This window comes from Melospiza melodia, chromosome 3 (genome assembly GCF_035770615.1).
Source record: "Melospiza melodia melodia isolate bMelMel2 chromosome 3, bMelMel2.pri, whole genome shotgun sequence".
Taxonomy (NCBI): Eukaryota; Metazoa; Chordata; class Aves; order Passeriformes; family Passerellidae; genus Melospiza; species Melospiza melodia.
In genome coordinates, this window is record NC_086196.1 from 68,519,554 (window position 1) to 68,545,000 (window position 25,447).

At 43.1% G+C, this 25,447-nt stretch overlaps 1 protein-coding gene across 2 annotated transcripts in view; it reads right to left on the bottom strand.

Annotated features, from left to right (window-relative positions):
- Positions 1 to 2,019: 2,019 nt before the first annotated feature.
- KCNH1 (potassium voltage-gated channel subfamily H member 1) overlaps positions 2,020 to 25,447 on the bottom strand; it is a 181,430-nt gene continuing 158,002 nt past the window's right edge. The window contains exons 11-12 of one of the 2 annotated variants that reach the window (XR_010027157.1): positions 8,014 to 9,057; positions 2,020 to 4,145 (exon numbers count right to left, since the gene is read on the bottom strand). Coding sequence is in view for 1 of the 2 variants with exons in the window: in XM_063152140.1 (XP_063008210.1) it covers positions 8,209 to 9,057 (849 nt within the window). In the remaining variant the exon portion in view is untranslated. Of the gene's footprint in view, positions 9,058 to 25,447 lie in introns of both variants that reach the window. The other variant, XM_063152140.1, reaches the window with a different exon arrangement.

Sequence of the window (25,447 nt, forward strand, 5' to 3'; positions counted from 1 at the left end):
CTCTCACAGCACAGAGGAGCTGGTTTATGCTGGTTGTCTTTACCCCATTGCAAAAAAGCACCAGAGTCAGAGTGCTTCCAAGTTTAACACAGACACTAAAATGCACCACAGAGCAACTGAAGAGCCTCCATTACCAAATGCAGAACTTAAAACTGTGTAGGCAGCACCCACCTGCCCACAAGCTGATGCACTGCTGACTGTCCCCAGGAGTTCCTGCTGCTGCCCCAGGACCACACACCCCCTGGCAGGGGTCCCCAGCAGCTGCACACTAATTCACAACCAAACAGAAGAACCTGCAGCTATTTCTGAGAAAAACCAGAAACCACAGCACACTGCCTGTGCTTTAGAAACCTCCTGTCCCTGCTGTGACTGTGCTCCCAGGTGGAGGGGATGAGGAGCAGGGGCTGGTGCAGGTGGCCTGAGGCTGCTCACAGCTGCTGGGGCTGCTGCTGCCCAGCTGAGCACAGGGGGAGGGCAGCATGCACTACACCAGCCCTTGCAATCTGGCACCTAAATCTGGGCAAAAAGTGCTCTAGGTCATTACCCTTGGTTTGAAATGCTGCGGGGCTGCTGAGGGGAGAGAAACTCTGATGGGGAACATTGTGTGGCTGGTGTTACCCCTCCTGTGCTCCCTGAGGCTTGGAGCACTGCCAGAGAGGCTGCAAAGAATGCAGTAGCAAAGAAAATAATAAAGAATTCAGAAAATGAGCACAACAGCCTCTAGAGACCTCAAAAGAAAAAAAAACTACAAAAAAACCCCCAACCAACCAACCAAAAAACCACCCCCCCCAAAAAAAAAAAAAAAACAAAAAAAACCAAAAAACCACAACCAAAATAAAAGAAAACAAAAAATACCCCACACAACAAAACAAAAAAACCCAAGTGAAAGCACTTGCCTTCACTATGGTAATTTTCCCTTTTCTAGTAAGGATAAGGACAGTGTATAACATGATGCAAAAGAAAGCTGGATTTTCACCCTGGCCAGAGAAACAGTGCGAGTGACAAGAGCTCCTGTCACAGCACACAGGACAGTGGATGCAGAAATGCTGCTAAAAATAGCTCCTCATTGTGCTGCTCTCCGTGCAGTTCCACCCCAGCTCAGCACTCTGACAGCTCCTGCTGCACTGCTCTTCTTTTGGACATGAGATTCACAATCCCATGGAGGGTCTTGGTACAGGTGACAGCCACATTCACCAGGCCCTTGGGGGAGAGGATGGACAATGAGCCACAGAAATGGCTGCAAAGCTCACAGGGCCCAGGCTGACACCCTGAAGACTAAAACTTTGTATGCACTTCCAGCATGGCTTCTGGCCTGCAGGGATGACTGATGGCTGGGATCCCGTCACGTGTGTCCCTCCTGATCTGAAAGGATCTCCCATCCCCATGACCTTTGGTTATTGATTCCTTTGCTGAGGTAGCCAAGAAAATAATATTCATTGCTGCCTGTTGCAGCAGTGTCACTGCCAGGGGCTCCCTCTGAGGGGTTTGTCTTTGTGTAGGTCCATGGTGAGGTCACGTTCTTCTGCAAGCAGGTGACAGGAAAGCAGAAGGTTCTTTGATCTCTGGTTTCCATGAGTTTTGTAAAAGTTCTCAGCAGTGAACACAGTCTAAAACACAGACCAGCGACAGACATGTGTGCCTTCAGGGCATGGGATAATCATTTCAGACAGGCCACAGCCAGTCCTCTGGTGATCTCTTTTTGCTCAGCAGATACCTGGGCTAGACTGAGGTGCAGAGCACAGGACACTGCTTGGGGTGTCAGGATATTCACTTTAAAGGGCACCTGAGTTTAGTTTACAGTGAGCCTGGAAATGTGAATCCCTTTGCACTGATACACAGCAGAAAGAAAACTGAAAAACAACCTGAATCATTTACAACCAAAGCAATAATATCCCACTGCTCCATTGAGATACAAACCAACAGCAACAAAACTGCTAGCCAGAAGTTCCAGAGAGTAATTTAAAACCACCTTGCTGATCTTACATATTCAACACAGAGAAAAGCACACCAAAGCAACTGTAATGTATAAAATAGTTTATTACTATAATAAATAAAATTAAACTTCTTTTTTTACAAATATTATTTGTGCTTGTTTAAAAATGTTGACTAGGGATATCATTAATGGAGGTGGCTGCATTTGTATCTGAAACATTCCCAGACAGTGTGTATACATACATACATACACACACCGTCTATCTACTGGCAGCTGCTTTGCTGACCACAAAAATAGTATCTACTCATTCTCTGTTTCTAGTCATGCTTCATTGAACAAAGTGACAAATGCAAAGAAAAAGAACTGAGAGTATTTGGTGGATTTCTGAAAGGATAAAAACAAGTGAAGTACATTGAAAAGCGCCAAAGCAACTGCATTAACTGCATATCAATCAAGTGTCCATGCAGTGGTGGCTAAATATTGAAACGCAGACAGGTCTCCAACAGATGTACAAATATTGATTGTATGTAGGTACAGTAATATAACACATTCATTGGAAAACTTGGTATTTCTTTATATAGCAGTTCATCCTGATACAAGATTATTGAACTTCTTTCATCTACAGCTAAAATGATTCTTTTTCTATGTTAGTGGTCACAGATTTAGTGGGAAGAAGAAAGAAGCCCGTGAGCCTTTCAGAACAGTTAGTGAAAACCCCGAACTGTTTTGTTAACATTAGGCATTTGGATCCAGTTACAGAGATGTTCTGGGATTACACATCAAATATGTTTACACAACACTCAACAATCAGCTTGAAACAAATTACAGTTGCAGGTAAATTCACATTAGCTTTGTTGATCTGTAAAAAAAAGCCTGTGGAACACTTTTGCAATATGACAGGTTGGCTCCCTGATATACAAAAGTGTTTAGACAATATCTATGTCTCTTTGTTTTATGAGGGGAGAGGGCAATTGGAGTAATTAATTATCCTAATAAGAAGGCAATAAGTGGAGAAAGAAATGTGATTACCAGCAAGTGATTTCCATTAGATTTAGAAAGCTAACCAAAGTGCTTCATCTTTAGGCAACACTGTAAATACTACAGAACATTAAGAAGGAAGAAGAATGGAATCACAGTTTGAATTATATCACTTATGAAAGGGTCTTAAGGCTAAATGCTGGATATATCTTATTGCAAAAAAGCTTTATTTTTATTTAATTGAATCAATGCTTCCCACAACAATGTGGTCAAAATGATGTCAGATTGGAGGATACAGTATCCTACTGTGCCTCACCTCAAATTTCTGGAGCTCCCCCTGCATGGGACTCTCTCTAAAAGGTTTGTCTTGATGTATCACAAGTGCAGCAAAAACACAGACTTTGTTATTGCCAATACACCCACAGGAGACTATGTGGAAATGAAAAATTCAGTAGAAGATGCTTTTTGCCACGTAACACCAGGACAAGAAAGCAGAGCTGCAGCAACCATGTGTTATGCTGCCCATGAGAAGAAGGATAGGCTCAGCACCTTTGAGACAGCCCCTGGTACCAGAAAAAAATAAATCCATCTATTCCACCATCTCTCTTGCAGGAAAAGCCATGATGAACACTACCAGGGCAGCTTGGCTTCAAAGATACTGTGAGCAACAAACACCAGCTTCTAAGCCTTATCCCCACCAACTAGGACACAGCATTTTTCCAATTTCACAGGGATTTCTCTTTCCTGACTATCATGACCCTCACCAGATCTTCTCTTAGTCACACTATCTACCAGACTCACAGTATGAAGTTGAGGCCAGCTAGAAAAATCAAAAATCATGGCCTTAAAAGTTCAACAGTTAACAAACAAGACACTAACAGGACACTCAGTGGATGTCTGCTGGGAAGATTTAAGCTCCCTTCTTGACTGGAATCAATGAGGAATGTGCTTTTACTTAACAGAAATGCAATCCATAGACTTATCTATACACAGATATTATATATATGTGTGTATGTACACGCATCTGCACAAGCGTAATCATACACCTCGTTGTTTATATAGCAAAGACAAATTATGTCGTCAATTCTTTCACAGATTGGTTAAGAGTGATTGAAAATATATCACCAGATAGTCACAGTAAGTATCTTGTTCAGTTCATTAAGGGAAGTGCTGTAGAACAGAGCATCGCCTCCGAAGCTGTTAAACAGGGTGTTCGCTGGGGCTCAGGGCAGAACTGTGGAAGAGATTTAAAGGAAGAATGGTGTTTTCACAAGTATACTTGTAATACCAGACAGAAGTAAATGTATCTGAACAAGGCAGGGGTGAGGGCTGAGGTTTGCTTTTTTAATCCTTTTTCATATGCTGCATATTTTTATTCTTTGTAACCACTTAAGCATGAACTTTCAGAAGTTCCCATTTGACCAAATCATAATACAGGCTCCTTCCCTCAACTACCTTCTTTTGGCTGGAATTTAATTACACCATATAGTCAGAATGGACCATATAGTCACATCGTCTCCTTTAGAATGATGCAGGTCGTTTAGCAGGTTGTTAAATGGCAGAAGCACTATGCCAGAACACAGTCAAAACTGAGGCTTTGGTTTTTGTTTGGGTTTTTTCTTTATACCATCTACAAGCATTTCCTTGTGAAGGGGCAGAGTCTTATTTTCAGAGATCCTTCAGTTCTAAGCTGGAAAATAATTAAGTGAAAAGGCTTAGCCAACACGTAGAGAGGAACAAGAGAAAAAGGAAGAGCTGACAAATAAAATCAAAGAACTAATAACAATTCTGATGGGTCCACATGCCATCCAGCCATAGGCATCTGTCTGAGTGTAAGGCTCAGTGGAGAAAGACAGATTTGTAACACAGGGGCTTTTTGCCACTCTTTAAAGGAAAAGTGCTGCATCAGCAGAGCCTGAGCATCATAGCACAGGTTCAGATTAGCCTGGGGTTCAAAGGAGTGGGCATGGAATTTGTTAATTTTTAAACCACTCAATAGTCCAGGGAATCCAAACTCCAAAACTCATCCTAGACAGTACTTTTTTTCAAATTCTCTTACAACAAATACAGGTTGCTGAGGGATGATGTACTCTTCTACAACCAGTGTTAGTGCCTGACAGTTCATAATAATGGGCCTAATCTCAGTTACAGCTGTGCAGGTCTGACTGGCACTGACTGCTGTCACCTAGAGCAGACACCCTGAAATGTCATTGTAAGGAGCAAGCAGAGTTTCTCTGCCATTTCCTGACCATAGCAAAGTTAAATTTGGCCATAATCTTCAAAGACATTAAGTTTTAAGTAGAATTCAGGTGTGTGTTACAATCTTTGAGGGCTTTACAAATAGTAAATGTCTTTATAGGCCATTGTAAGAGCCTGAAAAAAGCCTTGGAAAAGGACTGGGTTCACCCAATCACTGTTATACAGGGTGGGGAGGAGTTTGGTATCATTCTGAGCATCAGGCTACACAAGGAGCATCCCCAGAAAATGGGGACTTGTCTGCCTTTGTTCACAGCCTGGGCAATTATTACAATTAGGGGGCTTCTGGGGCTGGTCCTGGTGGGATTCCAGGCTGGGCAATCAACAACAGCAGAATAACCTTTGACATATCCCTGAGGGCACACAAAAATATCACTGAGAAACAATTCAATTCAGTATCAGCAACAAAGGGCCGGTGACCTGCAACTGCACATTTACTTTTAGGTTTGCACTGCAGTTCTGGAGATACTAGGCACATTCTTGGGAGGCTATAAACATTTCCTCCCTTGTCCACCTGGGATAAGCTCAGGTCCATGTTTATCCAGCTGCAGGTAAATGGGTGACACTTTCACAAATGACTTGCTAAGACCTTCAGCCTTTCAAAAACTTCATGAAGAGAAGTGTCATGAATGTCATGCTGGTGAGGAATTTGCCTGGATCAGGAAACTGACTCCAAGTCAGTCTCTAAAAACTTGCTGGAAATCAGTTACAAATCCTTGTATATCAGTACACCTGGGGTTTACTTAGGTAGTAATTACTGTCTAAGAAGACCAGAAAGAAAAAAAATCATGACAAAGTTTTTCACAGAAACTGTGGATGGGTGGGTTTCTGTGGCAGCCATGCCATTGCTGTTGCAGGTACCTGCTGCCACTTAGAGTGATTAAAGCACCAAACACAAACAGCGTGGCTTTGGTCAGAGAGTGCCTTCCTCAGCACTGCACGTCGGCAGTGAGCAACTGGAAAAGACACCAGGTACCACTGGAAAAACCTAAACATGGAACCAGAAATAAGTTAAGGAAGTACCTTCTTGGTTTCAGAGCAACTCATCTCCCTGCTTGCATTTCCTTGTGGGAGGGAAGAAGGTAACCTACAGATATGAACCTGGGAGTTGTTTCTCAGGAGTATTTAAATCCTTGGGTATGAATTCAGTGTCTGTGGGCACCTCCATACCAAACCAAGGAGTAAGACAATAAAAGCCAATCCTAAACCACCTGCCTCTGGACTAAGAAATGGTGGTGCTGGCTTGGAATAATTGTTATCTTTGAGAGCAAGGGCAGTTACTGCAGGAACAGGCAGAAACAACCACTCTTGACAGCAGGACCTGAGCTGGGAGCTTTGCAAGGCACAGCCTCACCACTGTGCCAGTCATCTGTGGACGTCCCAGCTCCCCAGGGAAGTCTGGCACTGTTCTGCACTGCCCTGTGCAAGCGTCAGGCCAGCAGAAATCATTAAAATTGATCGTGTTCCCTGCTCTTCTGTACTTAACATGAACAAAAATCTTTCCCCCAAAAAATCCCGTGTTTCTTTGTAAATGACTTAGTACCAAGGAAAAAGAATGAGATTTAACACACACAGTGTTAAGACCTGTTGACATGAAAGATGAAAACCCCTTAAAGTGTGGTATGGCACCATGCTTCTGAGATCTAACCTACTGTTAACCAGTGAACAGACCAGATCAGTGGAGTGAATGTACTGTGAATATACACCTGTATCCCAAGGTGAGAACACAAGTCATGACACCATCTATGCTACCCTATATGAATAATGAAGAATAGTTTTGGTAAAGTGCTTCAATCTTCCTCTGAAAAAAGTTATGAAAATATAAGTTTTGGAAACATCTCCTTCTTTAAGAAGCAGATCTCTTTGTTTCCTTGCTACAATAGCACTTGCATACAGTAAGCACTGAATTTCTACCTCTACTATCCATTTGCTTCCAAGCTAGATTAGATCAGGAACAACACATCTGGATGTAGAGGAAAATGCCACTCTCTGGCACTGTTAAAAATTCTGTGAAAGCCTTTGGCTTCAATGAACATTATCAAAACAGAAACTTCTGAATAATAATTTAACAAGAATTAAAAGAGCAGATTCATAGCAGAACAGGACATAAACGCCACAGTATATTTTCATTGGGAGGCAAATCTGCAGGACCTGTTAGTGATGTTTCAAATATGTTGTGCTGAGGGCTGCTCTCAGGTACACTTCACACCCAACCCTCCAGCAGCTGGAGTTGAAAGCAGAAGTATCAAATGTTGAAAGACATCTGAGAGAGAAGTTTTTTGAAAAAGCATAAAAAGGTTGGAAAAAAACATATCTTTGATTCAGTTAATGATTGTGGAAGATCCCATTTATTAATAGATCTGAAATACTGTGGCTATTTTTGAAGATGTTGTCAAATGTAATTGTTTTAGCAGTATGTCAGTTTGAAATTAAAAACCACAATTTTTTTTCATCTTATTAGCCCTTCCTTGACTACCCAAAAGAAACTTAAGCACACAATAAAATACATGTCTCCTACTGCTCTTTGCATTTTTACAGCTTTATGAAAATATACTGTGACATCCAACGTGTTGTAGAGGTGACTGAGACAGTGACAGCAGCAACAAAACAAAAAAACAAACAACCCACCAAACACTGAAAAGATAAGCACCCTGGCAAGTGCTTATTCAGATAGGCATAACCCGAGCTAAGGACATAAGGCATGCTCCAAAAACCTCAGAGATCACCTGGGGCTCACGGGGATGGCTGCTGCTGTCAGAATTCTTATTCCAACATCCCAGGGGAGAGAAGGGGGCTGAGGGGGGAATGAGGACAAAGGGAGGAAAGAAAAACTTTAGAAACTGTACCCTTGCTGTCAAAAAGGCTTCAAAGTCAGCTGCCATCTTGACATGAGGTTGCAATTCCTGTTACCATACCTTTTTAGACAGAGGGAACATGCTTAGTGAACGGATCCCTCATTTGTTTTCAAGAAAGATTAAATGTAAAGTGTTAGGGGGCTGTTTCTTTGTTTGTTGGTTTGTTTGTTTTTAAAAAGAAACACCTCAGCTAGCTCCAAACACGTCTTTTTCTGATTCAGGAGACTGGGGCCTCGATATTTCAAACAACTCCTGGGGTGACTGGGAGCTTCTTCTTGAGGTCAGTATCCTAAGTATCTCAGCAAGCTGGTTTTCTATATTGGTCATTTTTGTGTTTAAAGCCTTGATGTCCTCTTTCAACTCATGCTTCACTTCTAGCATGGTGGCCTGAAGAGTCTGTTCTGGGATGGGATAAAAGGAATGCTTGACCTCGGTGAGGACCGGGCTGTGGTCCTGCGGACTTCTCGTCTCCCCAGCGTTATCCAAGCGCAAGTCACTTTTTGTAATGCCACTGTCACAAGAGTCTGTCTTCTTCAGGGTAGCTTCTCCTGAAGCTTTAGTTCTCTCAGGTAAAGTCTCCATGGACTCTGCTTTAGAGACCTTGTTCCAGTCTTCGCCCTTCCCACAGGCCTCCTTGAACTTGGCCCAGCCTTTGCGCCGGGGGTACTCCCCCGAGGCCTTGCAGGCCGCGTGCTCCGCCGGCGGGGCCTGCAGCTTGGCCTGGTCGGAGGCCGCGGAGGTGGAGGCGGGCTGGTAGGACACGGGCGTCGCGGGGCTCTCCCGGACCGTCACCACGCTGGCCTTGACCACGGCACGAGCGGAGGACTGCTCCCCGACGGCATTGCCCTTCTCCACATCCAGCTCGTCCGGATCGCGGCCCCTCTCCGCCGCGAGCCGCGCTTCCTTCTGCTGCCTGAACCGCTGGAACAGCCGCCGCACCGGGTGGTCCGGGGGCAAGATCAGGGGCGCTTCGTTCTTCCTCTTCATCCTCTCCTCTTCTTCCCGCTTGACGTCGCTGATTTTCCGGAACACAATCTACAGAGGGAAAGAGATTTCACTCTGTGATTAACTGCACGCTTGTTAAGGGGGAAAAGTTGGAGAAAGAATTGTTTGAAAGAATCTATTTTAACTGAGACTTGCACAACCTCTGCACATTTATAGCAACATTTTCAAATGTCTTACGTTGTGTGGAATGTGGCTTATTTCATTATTTAAGAGCAGACACCATCTGTCTTATAACACCAAAAAAGAAAAAAAAAACAGAAGAAAAATACTTCTCCAGCTCTGACAGTCAGAGTAAGGCAGAGCCATTGTAAATATAATGATCCCAGGAAGATACTTGTTCTATTTTGTGTTAAAAAGTGACTTTTTGTGTTTGTTTTCCTGACTATATGGTTCAGTACCAAGTTTCTAATGTTACAGAGCCATTCCCATCAGTCTCATCTCAGAGCTCATTCACTGCAAATGATCTGATACTATTTTAGTGCAGCTTGGCCATTCATGGTACCAGTACAGCAGAGACTACTCTGGACTCCTCAACAGCAGTTTGCGAAGTGCTTCTTTCCCTCCCTTCCTCCCACATATTCTTTTAGAAGCAATGTGCAGTTTAAGGATGCAAAGCTTGAGTCAATCCCAAAGCCAGAGGCACAAGGACAATGGGAGATGGGCTTGGCAAGACATGGGGTAGCTGCTCGTGGCTTGATTACCTCAGAAGCTTGTAAAGCTTCATGCCTTAATTTATCTCTTTATTTCTACGCAAAAGAGAACATTTTTGCACAAAGAAGCATTAATTTTCTATCTACCCTCCTAATTATATCTTCCTGAGCCTCTCAGGCTAAGTGATCTCTACAGGAGCAGCCCAAGGATCCCTCCCACAGGTTGAGATGCTGTGAGGCTTCTACTGAAAAAAGCCTCACAGCATCTCAACCTGTAGCCAGGCAAGGTTTCTTCCTTGCATGTGATGGAAATACATTCCCTTCAAAAAGTCTGTGCATTTTACATCGGTATTGATATTTTTCAGGCCAACCCAAAAACTCCACTCTAGCACTAATGAAGAACCAGTAAGTAGCCTAGTTTAAAAATGAGAGGTCCCCAAAGCTGAAGTTTGCAATACAGAGGGTAAAAGATGCAGCCCACAGCTTCTACTGAACGTTGATACCTAATCCCTTTAGCTGCTTTGGGGAAAATCCACTTAAAGACCTTACACTTCAATGCAGAAATAACTTTGAGATTCAAATCATTATTAGGAAATGTGTAAATAAACCCATCCCTCTGTTGCAGACAAATTTAAATTAAACTAAAGTTAATAAGCACTTCTTCACTGGCACACACAAAATAAATGTTTCTCCAGACTCCAATGCTTCTTGACAGTTTTGTCATTGTGGAGCAGGGAAAAAAACATCTTAACAGTGCATCTTTGGAAGGAAGAAGTTGTCAGACTTGGCAGCATTTCCTAAATACAAAAGAACAAAATTAGCAGGAAGGATATTTTATTTCCAAGCTGTAATTAGGAAACTAAATATGAGATAAGAATAAGAAAACAGGGTACTTGACAGTCTTTTTTTTTCTTCCCTCCAGGAAACTCACTCTGCAAGGAGCTCAGTAGAAAGTGGACAAAGCAGTGTAATCCTTAGAAGTGAAAGAATAGCACTCACAGGAATTCAATGCAATCCTGCAGGCCAATAGCTTCCCACACACTGGCAGTTTCCCACTTTACCTGAGGGATGAGTGCCAGCCCAGTGTTAGGGGAACTGCCCCTCTTGCTCTGCTGAAGCCAAGTGATGCCAGGCAGGGTCCCAGGGCGTCACTCAGCAGCATCCTGAGGCTGGCTCTGGGGGCATAAAGCCCCAGCACACCAAGGCAGCTACCTGACCAAACCAGGTCAATTTGTCCCTGCAAAACTCTGTGTCCCGAAGACTCCCCTCTCCTGGGGTTTGTCTGTTAGGTGTGGATATCCACATCTGTGCCAGATGTAGCTAACAGGGTTCACTCTGTACATGAGCATGTTGTCTTGGTCTGACCTATGGATCAGGACTTGCCTTAAATGCTCAGAAGGGATGTGTGACTGACTGGTGTAGTGGAAACACTCACAGGGATCATCAGGGAAGGCTTTTCAGACCAGAGGCCAGGATGCTTTGCAGAGTCCATGTCTAGGCCAGACCCTGCTCCACACAGCCCAATCAGCACTTGTCTGGAAAGTACTTGAGCATCTCTTCCTATTTAATGCCTGGTTTTTGCAACATAAATGGGTAAGTTATGTGACAGAAGCTGTCTCTGCTACAGCACCATGCAGGAGAGACAGCAATGACCAAGTCTCAAGCAATCAATCCCATATTAACAGCCTGGCTCAGTCCATATTAGCCCTAGCCACCGCACCTCAAGCAGTTAGTAGCATGACCTCTGTGGTGGAGGACACAATAAATTTACCAGCAAATGCAGAAAGGTGAGCACTGATGGACAAGCCGTTGGCAGCACTCACCCACCCACAGCCCCCACTGCTCTGCATGGCATTGCCTAGGTAAGCTCCCCTTTGGATGCCAGGCACAACTGGCCATGGAGGAGCTGCCATCAGCCTTCCCACCATGTGGTGGCCAGCCTGAGAGACCCAAACACACCTTCCCTGCTTTGCCTTCGGGAGATCCCACTGCAGCAGGAACAGGAGTGTGTGTAGAAGGAGATGTATAAACCTTGCCTTTGCCATGGGTACTGCCACCACATCCCTGATTTCCATTTTCCACAAGACCTTACACCAGCTCCAAGGGAAGTGCACCAGGGCAGCAGCCACTGCATGAATGCAGAAATGCAGCCCTTGGGTCTCCCACCCTGCCTGACATCTTCTACAGATACCCATTTGTGTGGCAAGCTGTGCTCACACAGTGCAAATCAAACATACACACATTTGCCAGGGGACATCCCTCCAACTCTTGTGCTGGTTCCTTTTACCTGACTCCTGAGACACTGGAGAAACAGCTGAGAGCGCAACTTCTCTTTGGGAAGCTCAGACAAAGCTGTCTGTTGTCGCCCTTTCTGCAAGTTCCCCAATGCTGAAGTTTCTCCAGACAGCTCCATATTTATGTTGTAAGCAAAAATATTACAGCTATGCAAAACTCTGCAGTAATTGAAAATGCATTCATAAACTCCACTTTTGATTTTTTTTTTCTGCCTTTTTTTTAAGATTAAGTGCTCCTTATAAATAAAAATACACATAACTTTAAAGTTGACTCTTTTCTTATAAATGCTAAGGAAAATATTGTTTTCAAGTGGTTTATTTTCAGCAGCAGCCAAGTTATTCAGAAAATCTGGCTGGTATGCCAATGGATGTACATCTGCTCCCACAAGCAGTAAGAGTACAAAGGAGAAGGAAATATATTTCATTTGTTATAAGGAAGAGAAGTCTGGACCTACTTTTTCATATGGAATTTGATAGGGCTACAAATATGACCTTACTCAAAGTTAAAACCCAAAATATTGTTGCAAAGATCCCAAGGTAGCTTTTAGAACAGTACCTCCTTAACCCTTTCTCTAAGCATTCATGTCTGTCTGGGAAGGGGCAGAGCTTTACACCCTCAAAATCTCCTAGACCATGTATCATACACTGCTCAAACACAGGGGACTTCACAAGTTATGCAGTTCTCCAGAACACTGCACTCTTCAAGACCTAAGCACACAGGTCCCACAGAAAAAACCTAGTTGGGAGCATTTTAACAGTATGTCAAAACCCAAAAGATGGACCAAGAACCTGAATTGAGATGAAACAACATGAAATTTAAACACCAGGCCTAAAGCTGCATATTTCACACCTCCAATCTCAAGTCTCATTTCATAATTCTGCTTTTATTAAAAAAGTGCTGAATCTTGTACCTCCACAGGGAAGCTGCCCAAGCTGCCAGAAGTTGGAGTTTTGTGGAGGTATCAGCCTAGATTTGCCAAAACCTTGAAAAATAGCCCTGTTAGGCACAGATTCTTGCAATTGTATGAACATTTAACCAAGGCATGCAGTGATGATGGCTCTATAACAATTTCATTTTTTGGAAAATTCACTCAGAGACAAGTGGAGAAATGCACTGACAAGTCCTGGTGCACTCCTGCTCCTCTGTATCCCTACAGACCTATGACAGAATGCTCTCTGTGACCATAATCCTGCCTGTGCAGGAGTCCTGTCCAAGAAAGAAAGACAGTGTTACACCAAGCACTTTTCCCTTTCCTCAGCATTATCTAGTTGTGAAGTCTTCAGTGACTTTGGGTAAAGTCACTTAAGTCTGCCTCTTTTGAATCATCATAGAATTTTCAAGCTGTATTTCCAGAATAAATGTTTTTACAAATTAAAGTCAACATATTAAAAAAATGAAGTAGACATAATTGAATACTTGGTTGTCAAAAGTGGATTGCCCAGCAACTGTTACAAGAATTTTACTGTGCTCAGCATTGAAACCCAAGCATCATTTAAATAACAGAGTGTGGACATTATTTGCGAATATGACTTTCATAATTTCTTTATGATAAGACCAGGAGAACAGATGCCATTGTGACCCCCAAGATTAAGGCAGGCCATAGGATTGCTCTGAAGGGGCCTTCCCTGGAAGGAATCTTGTTACCACTAGACTGCATCTTTTAGAAAAACATCCAGTTTGATGGCAATAGGGAATCCATCATGACACCTAGATGAAACATTGCTTCACTTTTTGATTCAAGGCTAAGTTTCACTTAATAATAGAATTATAGAATCATAGAATGGTTTGAGTTGGAAGGGACCTTAAAGATCGTCCAGTTCCAACCTCTCTGCCATGGGCAGAGACAGCTTTCACTAGACCAGATTGCTCAGAGCTCCAGCCAACCTGGCCTTGAATGCTTCCAGGAATGGGGCATTCTCAGCTTCTCTGGCAACCCTCACAGTGAAGAATATTTTCCTATTATCTAATCTAAACCTACTCTCTTTAGTTTGAATCCATGACCTGAGTCCTATCCCTACAGGCTCTTTTAGGAAGTCCTTCTCCATCATTCTTGTAGATTCCCTTCAGGTACTGGCAGGCTACAATGAGGTTGCCCCACATCTTCTTTTCTCCAGGCTGAACTTCTCAGCCTCTTACTTCTCTCAGCCTTTCCTCATGGGAGAGGTGCTCTACTATCTTGTCCACTGTCAGTAGCTGTTCTTGTCATGAACTGTTGGTTGTTCACAACCCCCACCAGAAGGCTGCTGCCTGCCAAGTCATGGCAAGCCCATGTTCTTTGCCTCTCCTCACATTGCCAGAAAGGCAATCAACAGAAGGGCAAGGCAGGAATGATGCATTAGCCACCAGATTTTGGACTTGCATGCCAACACTGCATGAGACAGACTTAAAGATCAGGGGATGCTACATTTAGACATATTGTGAATGCTGAAAGAGACCTGCCTGCACCTGATATGAAAGGATCTTTTAGTCTTGTGGAAAAACATCCAAGGTTTTTTTCCACTTTGATTTGGAAGGACTGATCCAAGGCCCACAGGAATAGATAGAAGTAGGATTTAGAATGGATAGAAGTAGGATTTCATCATGTTTTGAGTCAGGCTGTCATCATGGAGTTACAATTAGGAGGTTTCTAGCCACAAAGCTGCTGCTGTTATTAGCTCTGCCAGCTTCCCTTCTTTCCACCTCTATAGCATGCACAAATACTGCAAGATTTGGCAGGTCTTCCTCAGCACAGCAGCAAGTAGCATGGCATTTTCCTCTGGTGCTTAATAATTCTCTTTCATAGACACAAACATTCCCAGAGTCTGAAAGTGCCAAATATCATAAACAATTAAAAGCTTAAAATTGCTTCATACAGTGCTCACAGAAAATGAACTTAAGCATGAGGAAAACAATCATGAAGAGGCATTCATTATTACACAGTCCATCCAGGATCTGCCAAGAACTGATGAAAATATCTTCAGGCTGATGTTAGTCCGATGAAAATTGGATCCAATCTTTCTTCCTTTTTTATTTTGTTGTTTTTTTTTTTTTTAAGAAGCAAAGGGGGAGAGAAAATGGAAAGAGACAGAAGGCTCAACAATAAAAATGCTTTTAACCCTGATGTTAAAGAAACCAAAGCTGCACGTGATCAACATAGAGTGTGATGATGAGGAATCCATATAGCAGTGTAATAGCAGGTGTCAGGGCAAAAGGAGCCTGTGGCTTTTGCAAGTTTATGGGATGGCTTGTCAGAAAGGAGGGAATCACTGGTCCTACCTTCTCATTAAATACAGGATCAAGAGAATGTGCAATAATGTTGCAGATGTCATTAAGTTCTCTCTAGCTTTACTGTCTATAACAGCAGAATTTCATTTCTGCTTGTGAAGAGGAACAAGCTTCTCTCCAGCTAAGGTCACATGCCTTCTGGGCACTCTCAAGTATTTCTAGTTTTGATTAATTATCTGAAAATTCAAAGCAAACTAAGATTCAGAAGGTCCTGGCAGTGGGGCTGTACAGGGGTGCTTGTGTCAGCAAACCTCAGGGATCCCTGGGAGACACAAAGCCCAAGGGCCAACATGTGGATGGGCACAGCCCCTTGTGCTGTGGGGTGTCATCACCCTGCCCTTCAGACAGAGCAGTACCCAGTTACTTTCCAAAAACCAGGCTTCTGTGCACTTCACTAATAAACAAGTGCTCAGAAGAGACACAACTTCATAATTACATGAGCATCCAGGCTACCCAGATGAAGAGAGGAAACAAGGCTTTCAGTCTCTACAGAACAACATCTGGGCTAAATGTTACTGTCAGGAGCACTATCAGCTTCAACAGTGTTGAAATTCTTCTCTGTGACAGCCTGCTTTGTAGCCTGATTACAAATTCTAGAAATATCAACTCAGATATTAGTGTTTAATCGTGTCACTATTATTTATTTAGAAGTTCTACACAACTCAAGGCTCCGCTTCTCTATGCCAAACTCCTCATTCTAATTCAGGTTTACAGGCTGTGCTAGTGTTGAGGGAAAAGGGAAAAGCTTTTACAAAAATACTACCGAAAACAAGACAGAACTATGTCTAAAGCAATTAATGGAAATAATAAAAAACCCCTGCCTGATCTGCAACAGACTCCCTAGCAGGTTTTGAGGCATTAAGAGATGTGTCTTCCCCACAACAGATTTCAAAACACTGTCAACAATAAACTTAGACAACTGCACAACTAAAAACCACACAGATCTGAATAGACACAATTACAGCACATTATAGCTCATTTAGCAACCTCCTTCACTAATGTAGAAAGGATGCAAGAGAAACAGGGAAAAAGAAGCCATTGAAATAGATATCTTGCTAAAGATCTACTAGAAATTCATTATTCTAAGATGAAAAGTAGCTGTCACAAGCAAATACTTAATGTGCAAACAAGAGCTTAGGGAAATTATGCCGGATCTGAGTGGTGGAATGTTATACCCCCTGAGAACTACTATGTCCATCAAAATGTGAAATGCTCTGCAGGACCTTCTTGTTTCTAGTTAATGAGGAAAAAAAGAATGTTTATGGGTTTTGACAGCCAACTGTCAGCAGTTTCTAGCAGCAACTCCTATAAAATACTATTTTCATGTTTGTTTGGGTGGGGGGGGGTTGCATTGTTTTGGTTTTTTTAATCTTCTTTTTAGCACATGGGGTGCTTTTCTAGCTGTGGGCAGACATCAAACATGCTACCAATTCATGTAGTGTCATATTTTATTCCAGATCAACATACTACCTGCATTCTTGGGCAGACAACACTGCCTCAAAAACTGCTTTAAGGAGAGCCCAAGGCACAGCAGGAACTCACCTCTCCGTCACCTAAATTACAACTATACAAAACATCATATAATCTGTACAACGTGCTTTCTCAGGACTCAGAGTCTGTTTCTCCAAGCTCCCTGTGGCTTGCTGCCATTTACTAAGTGTTTTCTGGAAGAAACCAGGCAATTTATGAGAGTCAAGGATTTGGGATTTTTTTCCCATCTCTAACTCAGACACAAGATACAATTTCACTTGAGATCTGAATTGGATGCAGAGGTCGTAGAGCTGAGAAAAGCAATGATGTGTTGAGGGAATAGTTAAATTGTATAGTTTGCTTTCTGTGATTACATTTGGATACTAGCTTGCCATTAAGATAATTTCCTCTTAGATAGTGTCTTCATTCCCTTGTTTTTCCTTCTGCTTTCACTTATCTGCTTTCTGTCATTAGGCTTACAGTGATTGACAGGTATTTTACTTTCCAAGAGAGGAATCAAATGCATTTTCAAATGTATTCAAATTAATCAGAGCTTACCAAGAGCTTACAAGTCATTCAGCTACCTTCGAATGCCCACTCGCAAACCAATCCACACAAACACAATGCTCCGTGCTCCCAATGCACAAGGGTTGTGCAGCTCTCAAAATTATAAATTGAGAATTACACTCAGATGAAAGTTGCCTGCATAAATTGCCTAAGATAACATGAACTCTCTTTTAATGTGTCTCTCTCTGAGCCGACAGGCCCAAAGTTCAGCTATAATATTGAAGAAACACAAACTAACCTGCAGCCCTGCACAGAAAGAGAATAAATCTTCTACCCAAGTCGGTGGCCCAGTATGGCTGCACAGTCATGCACAGCCAAGCACCCAGTGCCACCCAAGTGGTCAGTCCTTTCCCTGTTCAGAAGCCTGGGTAACATTATGTGAGAAGGAAACAAACCACCTATAACTGAATGAGAATCAGCAACAGAAAAAGTGCATTGCTCACCATTTCCCAAAGCAGCTGTCAAACCCTCTCAGCCCTAAAAGTCAGGAGCTTAAAACCTTGAAGGGAAGACAAGAACTGACTGTAGTGAGGTGTTTCAGACCTTTCCATTACAAGAGCTCCTCTAAACTCTCAGTTCCTAGAAACAATCTCTGCCGGTTTCCCACAGCCCAGGTGCAGCTGGTGATGGGAAGTGATGGCCCATCTCCCTTATCAGTTGCCAAAACTGATAGCTGTCTCCCATCCACTAAATCCACAGGTGAGCTAATTAAAATACCCAAGGACAGGCTGGTCCCTCCAAGTAACTTCACACAGAATCCTTTAGAGCTGAATTTCTTGATTTTGTTTCAGGTATTTTAGTTCTGTGAAAGCAGACAGTTATGTCCCATGCTGAATGTAGATTCCAATACTAGCAGAGGTATTATCAGTATATTTCATTCACACTTCTCCAAGAGTTTTACAGCAATTTCTCAATCCTTCCAATATGACCAATGCCATTATTTTTTTACTAATGTGGCACCAATTCTTAGGGCTCTATTGGCCTTTCAGTTTATACACACACAGAGCAAGATGTCATTATTCAATGAGGTAAAATGGCCTGTTTCATGGGAAGACATCACAGGCCCAGCACACGGTGTCTCATGTCACATAGTGTCTCATGTCAGCCACACAAGTATTTATCAGCAGTTTGAACTGTCACTTGTGCAAGACATCTTTTCTGATACAACTGGTGAGAGTTCACCCTTACAAGTTTCAGATAAGAGATCCTCAATACAATTTGTCCGGTGATTTCAGACACGCTAAACTTTCATGAATTTCTCCTGAAGAAAACACCTGCTCTAGAAGAGGAAAACCAGGATAATTCAGCAGGAGAGCATTGTTTCTTCACAAGTAGACTGAACCCTCATTTTTAAAATATTTACTATAATCTGTATTCAAAGAATGACAAAGTTAGAATTGAATATTGAAAACCTCTACACACCTTCTACCAGGAGCAGTAGGAGCCACAAACTCCAGACTCCCTGAGACCATCAAATGAGAATCTAAAAGGCAGCTTTCACTCAACCTTTGTTTGTACCACACCTGTCCCTCTTATACAGACATGGGCAGATACACAGGGGTTCACTCATCCCCAAATTCCTTTTCAATCATAATTCAGGCTGCATTTGCAACCAGTTTTGTTAAAAGACTTTGCTTAGAAAAAGTATGTGCTTGCATCTGACTCTTGGGACACTATGGTCATGGTTTTGTCTACCTTCTTTTTCAATGAGTAGTTGGAAAGTAGCTGACAGTACCCATAGAAATTCCCTTGTCCCCTCTGCCAAAAGGATTTGAACACCCCTTTAGGGAGCACAGCTCTTGTCATCACATTATGGGGACAAAGCCTCAGTTCAAACTCCACTGTGCACAGAGATGCCATAAGGGAAGCTCTCCTTCCCCTTCCCTCCCTTGCCAGAGCTTTGCCCTGTGACAAGGTGACTGTGATGAGACTCCTGCCCACTGCAAGGGAGACACAGGCCAGGATGGCTGAGGCTACCCCAGGGAAAGCTTCTCCAAGCCTCCCCTGTGTTTCACTTTGGAAACACACACAACAGGACATCACCAGGAGGGTAGGACCCCCACATTCTAGTTCCTGCTTCAGCAAATGCCTTCACCACTGATTCAAAACAGAAAAATCTCAGCTGGGGAGACAATGACACCTAATCCCAGAATCCTTCCTGTACAGCAGTTTTACCATTCTCTTCCATCTTCTCAAATCAGTAAAAAAAATTAACTTTCTGAACCTGAAAACTATCCCAGTTTTATCAAATAGTGCCCTCCTTCTGCTCTGCAACTCTAACCCTTCATTTCCCCGAACTAAAATGTTTCATTTCATCTTACAGACAGCTTTTCATTTAAGCTTTCTCCTCTTCTCCTATTTTTCCACTTCACTGAGACAATGCAAAACATTTAATTTTCACTGGAGAGGCAGGCAGGCAGGCTTGAAGAGTTCAGCTTCAGTAGCTGAAGTGAGGAGAGCACAGAGTGTACGCTGCTGTGGTTGGTGCTTTTAAGAGATCAATAAAATATTGACTGTTTAACTATCGTGCTTTGCCATCTCTACCTTCCATGTTCTAACGTCACACTGGGCTAAACTTGAATGCTTCAGGTGACATCTCCTTGCTTCCTCCTAAGGAGCATTGTAAAATCAGTTTTCTCCTTGATCCCCTGTCTGAGATAAGAGAGAGACGTGGCACAGAGCTCACCCTTGAGCAAACTGCTTCTCTTCCACTGGTAGCACTGGGACATCAAGCCTTAACCTCTAAGCACTACTGAAATGTGATATATTCAAGTTTCAGAGAAGCCACCACCAATGCCATATCTCAGATTAGGAGTGCAGTGAGCTTTGTAATCTCAGCTTAACTCCTCCTCACACTGCATCACAGGCTCTTTAGTTCCCCATGTGCATTTATGGTTTATATTTACATAGCATAATCTTCTTATTTTTAAAAGAAGAGAGGCATCTTTCAAGGAGCTTGTCATATTATGTTTTGTTACCCATTTCTAGTCTAATCTTTCACTGATTCTTATCCCAAGTGTAGGAATGTAAAACACCACCGTCCTGATCAGAAATAAAGTCTGTGAGCAGCACACTATACTCTCACTTCCCTGAAAACAGGAATAACTACAGTCATGGAGAGGTTGGAGAAGCAGCTGGAACTCAGGTGGGTTTCATGTTGCCACAGACCCATTCTGCTTTGTCACCACCATGTTGCAAAGTTGTGCCTGAGGAGAGGAAGGAAAGGTTTGCCACCTCCCTCATACAACTTGGGGAACACAACCAAGGCCTCAGGCATGTGAGATCCAGTTGGGAACAGTTCCCAAAGCAAAGCTTTACCTAAGAGTAGACATTTCAATGGTGCTATTAAGTTTTTCTGTTATGACAATGATTGTACTTGACTACAGTGTATAAATTTGTTTAATTGCTCAGAATTAAGCAAAGGCAAAAAATCCCTCTCTTCCTGTCTCCATGAGAGCTCTTCTCTCTTTTCTGTTTTCTCTTATGCCTTTGTAAGATATCCAGTCTGCAAGAATTACTAGTCCCAAAATTCACTTAAATTTGTCCTGGTGAAAAGATGTATGATCCTATACCAGAGGCATAGGCTGAGACATTAAAAATATTTATCAAGGGAAGGAAACTATTTCCTTAGCAACTGAAGAGTGCAGCAGACACTTCAGCAGTTAAGTAAGCAGACTCTACAAAGAGAGTATTTCAATACAGTGGAAACAGTCATTTCATGGAAAATGCTATTTTGAGATCCAAAAAAGACAGTGTTATCCAAAATAATGTTAGTCATGGATCTAAACTCAAGGAAAGACAACAGCAGATGTGGCCAGTGCATCCCCCTGAATCTGAGTAAACAAGGCTTAGATCAATCTGTTATGTGTGCACACCTGACAAAGACACAGCTGAACAATCTAACAAAGAGCTCAGAGAAAATAAAAGTGTTTGCACAAACAGCAAACCATGCTGAAGAATCTCTGCCTGACATTGTTTTCAACTAAGAGGCTACAATCCTCAAAAACACAGAGCAGTCATCATTATATAACCAGCACCAGCAACTGAAAGCTGGATTTTGGCAACAGCTTCATCATCCCACAGAAATGAAAAGTGCTCTTAATTTTTTACATAATGACTAATCATAATCCTAATCAAATGAACTGCTTTTAAGACCATCTCCTTACTGCATAATAACCCCATTTCTCATGGGAACTCTTTCAGCAGTTTGAATTTGCCACCTAACTTCTGTGTACCCACTTCCCATCACAGCTCACGAGCAGGTGGACCCGAGCCATCGCTGTGTCGTTCTAATTGCAGATTATCCCAGGGCTGGGAAGGACTGACAGATTTTAGAGGACTCAGAGGCTTGTCAAAGATACATCTCATCCTCCACCCCTGCTGTCCTCTCAAATGCTCCTGAACTCTCCCAACACACATCCTCATCACCAGTCTGCCCACAGCATAGATTTATATCAGGCTTTATCTGGCTCTGTGCTACTGATCACACAGGGGCCTTGCTGCAGAGATTTTGGCACCAGATCCATAAAAAGAAGCTACAGTGCTTTCAGGCTTCCAGCAGGTTTTTCAAAAGTCAACAGGACAAAAACATTTTATCTTGAGATGAAACAGCACAATTCCTACAACTCTTGGCATGGGGACTCCACATTGGCCCTGCTGAAGCAAGCCTATGGCACATGCACACACCTGGGTTACTCTGCACAAAGCAGTTGTGCATGCCTTTAATTTATCCATTTCCAACACTTGGAGCTACTGTTATATACCAAGTAAAATCTGGAAAAACTTTAAAGATGTGGCTTCCAACCCTCCCTTCATGACTTTTATCTAATGCTGCACTTTCGAGCAAATACTTGACTGCAAAGGCACAGAAGGGGCAAAGAGATGGTGCACTCATTACACCAGCACACTGGCAAATCTGCTTCACATTCAGATGGAAACCATTTGGCTCAGAAGCATCATTGCATAGTAAATCAGCTGTAATTTCCATTATTCTCATTGTGCTACAGGGGCATCCAGTCCAAAATGCCTGTTTGGCTGAAGTGGATGGAACCACCAGGCAACTGCTGGATCCAGCTTTTGTTCTTCAGTGACAGAAGGCTCTAGAAAATGCTGTCAAGGAGGGTATGGCAATGCTGGCAGAGACTATTTAATCTCCCTAAACTCCAAAACCTGCTCACTTATAACTTGGATCTGATGCCAGCTCTCAGGACAAGAGTCCTCCTGGCAGGATGCCAGTACTGGAGCATCTCTTGACGTGCTGCATGCTTTCATTATGTGGAAAAGCTGTTCTCCAGCTCCGTGGTGGGTAATGAGCTCCCCACTGTGCTCCTCACCTGGGTGCCTGTCCCCATCCTCAGCAGAGGCCTCACAAGCACCTGCCCCACAAGCAGAGGGTGACACATCAACATGTGGGGTAAGTGTGGTGTCCTTGCTGCAGGGCAATATGGAGAGGGCTCTCTCTCACTGCCTCCAAAAGTGTCTGAGAACAGTAAATACACCACCTACCTTTGCCTTCTCAAAGCCAGGTCTTGCACCAAAGGAGGTCAAGAATTAAAATGTTTGCCAACAGCACTCTCTCTGCTCCCCAAAGCTCAGAAGCAGAACAGACAGGGCACAAAAATATTTTCCCAGCACACAGAGTTGAACACACAAAGCCCCTCTCTCATGCACAGACAGTAGGGAGTGCTGAAGATCACCAGTTTCATCTGCAGCCCGTTTACTTCTAAAACTGTGCCAGGCCTGAAACTTTTTAGAAGAGTTGGGAAAAAGAAAAAAAAAAGAGTTTTGAAAAATAAAATAATTAAAATACATATATTTGACCTCTCAAATCCTAGAGGGCCCTTGGGAATATTTGTCAGCAATGTCCTACGCTGCTGAGCATGGGCAGTGGGAGGAGCAGGGTGGTGGGAGGTCTGCAGGCAGAGGTGCAGACCTTGGCAGCACATGAGCTCAGCTGAACAGGCATTCCTGTGCACACAGAGGCAAGAACTTCCCCAGCAGCCCCAAACTATAAACTGTGGTTCAGCCATGATGTTGGACTAAATGAAAACACCCTTTGAATAAGTGGTGCTCAGGAATCTTTTCAATTTTAGTTGCAAATTCACTTCCCCCCCTCAAATAATCTATCTTACCCAGCTAGAAAAAGCCCAATCCAGCTGCTATTAGATATTTTTTTAACAGGAGAGTTTATGAGATCTGGATTTTGAAACAGATTTTGTCTTTAATATTCCTTTTACTTAGCATTTGCTGTTTCATACATGACTTCTTAGGAAATGTGGTTTATTAATAAAGAGGATTATTTCTAGAATATTAGTTTGCATTAAACCAGCTAAAATTCAAAGTGCTGCTCTTCAAAATCACCATCCTCAGAATACTATAAATTGAAAAGCTGTTGCTTCAGTAAGTCGTGCAATTTTTAACATTTATCTTAAACATGACTATGTATCATCACCTGTTCTGCAACCCAGCTGCCCTCAGGACACTGTCTGGAACTCAGTCTGCTAAGAATAAGAGTCTCAAAACCTGCAGGTTTATCTTGCTTTGCTTTTTTTTTTTTTTTTTTTTTTAATATACATTTATAGCATCTGCATCCAACCTTCCAATCTTGCTCAGGTGCAGGAGTGATTAAAAGAAGATCCTTTAAACTTTGTTATTAGAAGCTGTCCCCTGTGAGAGGCCCAGGTTTGCTGCTGAAGGGTGCAGAGCTGCCTGTGAACAGCTGGCTGCCTGCTGCTGCTCTAATGTGCAGACCCAGAAGGACTCAGCAGAAGCACAGGATGCTGCTGCCATCACTCCCTGTTAGCTGAGTCTAATTGCTTCACAGGACATCTTGCAACTAATCAGCACACAAACCTCATCTTTGCCCAACTCAAGAGAAGAGGATTCCCCAGAAAGAATAAGTTTTTGTCTTAATAGATGTTTGGCATATCATATTGCATTTGATTATCTTCTTAAATACATCATTTGCTGGATACATCTACCATATCAGAGCTTCAAAGAAGCAGTCATCAGGCAGATGAGATGACTCAGATAAAGAGGAGAATACTTTCAGCCTGTACCTTGGGGGCAAGGAGAATCTAGGCTCATTTCTGCATCACAGCCAGCTCTGAAAACACTTGGTCCTTGTGCCTGCATTGGTTATTGAAAGTGCATCTTGCCAAATGATCTCCAGCACTGTTGCTAAAGCCATGAGTCACTCCTGATTGTCCGAGATTTTCCAAGGCATTTACACACTTCAATACAACATTCTGTTCTGGTTCTCAGAGAGGCTTCTTCACACTCAAACCTGTTCAAGGACAAACCTACTCCAGCAACTACCGACAGCAAAGCAGTGCTGAGACACCCCAGAATTTGTAGCTGCTGTTGGCTTTGTAGTTGGTTGTATTTGTCACAGACAGGTCAGAAGCTGAGCACTGCCCTGTCAGTGCCGCACGCAGGGCTGGGCTCAGAGCCCCGAACAAACGGGAGGCAGGGAGAGGGAGCAGTGCGGGGCTCTGCTGCCAGCTTCCTGCAGCAATTCACTGGCCAATCACCTCAGCTCAGATGGGAATCTCTGCCCAACCCCAGTGAAGTGCGAGTGTGAGACAGGGCTTTTCAGTATGATGGCAAGGGTACCTCAGGAGAGACAAAGAAGCCACCTGAACTGCATGAAAACATTTTGATGGCAGTGGGGACACCTGCCAAAGAGCTGAAATCAAACTCCAAACAGACCACATTATCCTTTCTCTACACACAGACCATTAATTCTCCAAGCTGTAGTCTGGCATGATGATGCTATATCTATTTTATGGAAAGGGAACCAAAGACAGAAGAAAATAAATTATTTCTTAAAGGCTGCCAGAGGCGGGTTTTTGCAGATCAGAGACGTAGACTGGTATCTCTCAAGTCTCACATTAATACACTGAACAAAGATTGTTCTTCCTCTTGCAGGCTTGGACTAAGTGATCAGAGCATTTATGATACCAGGCACTGCAGAGGTCCTGCAGGACCTGAGTGCTGCACAGTGGCTACAGACTGAGGCACTGACAGGGTGATCCAGCTATGCCTCACTGGGTTTGTAGAGAGCCACACACACAGGAGGCAAACTCAGAAGGCTTCTGGCTAACCAAAATGCCTCCAAACACAGCCACAATTCACAGATCAAACACCCAAGTGGAATGCTGACTGGCCTATGT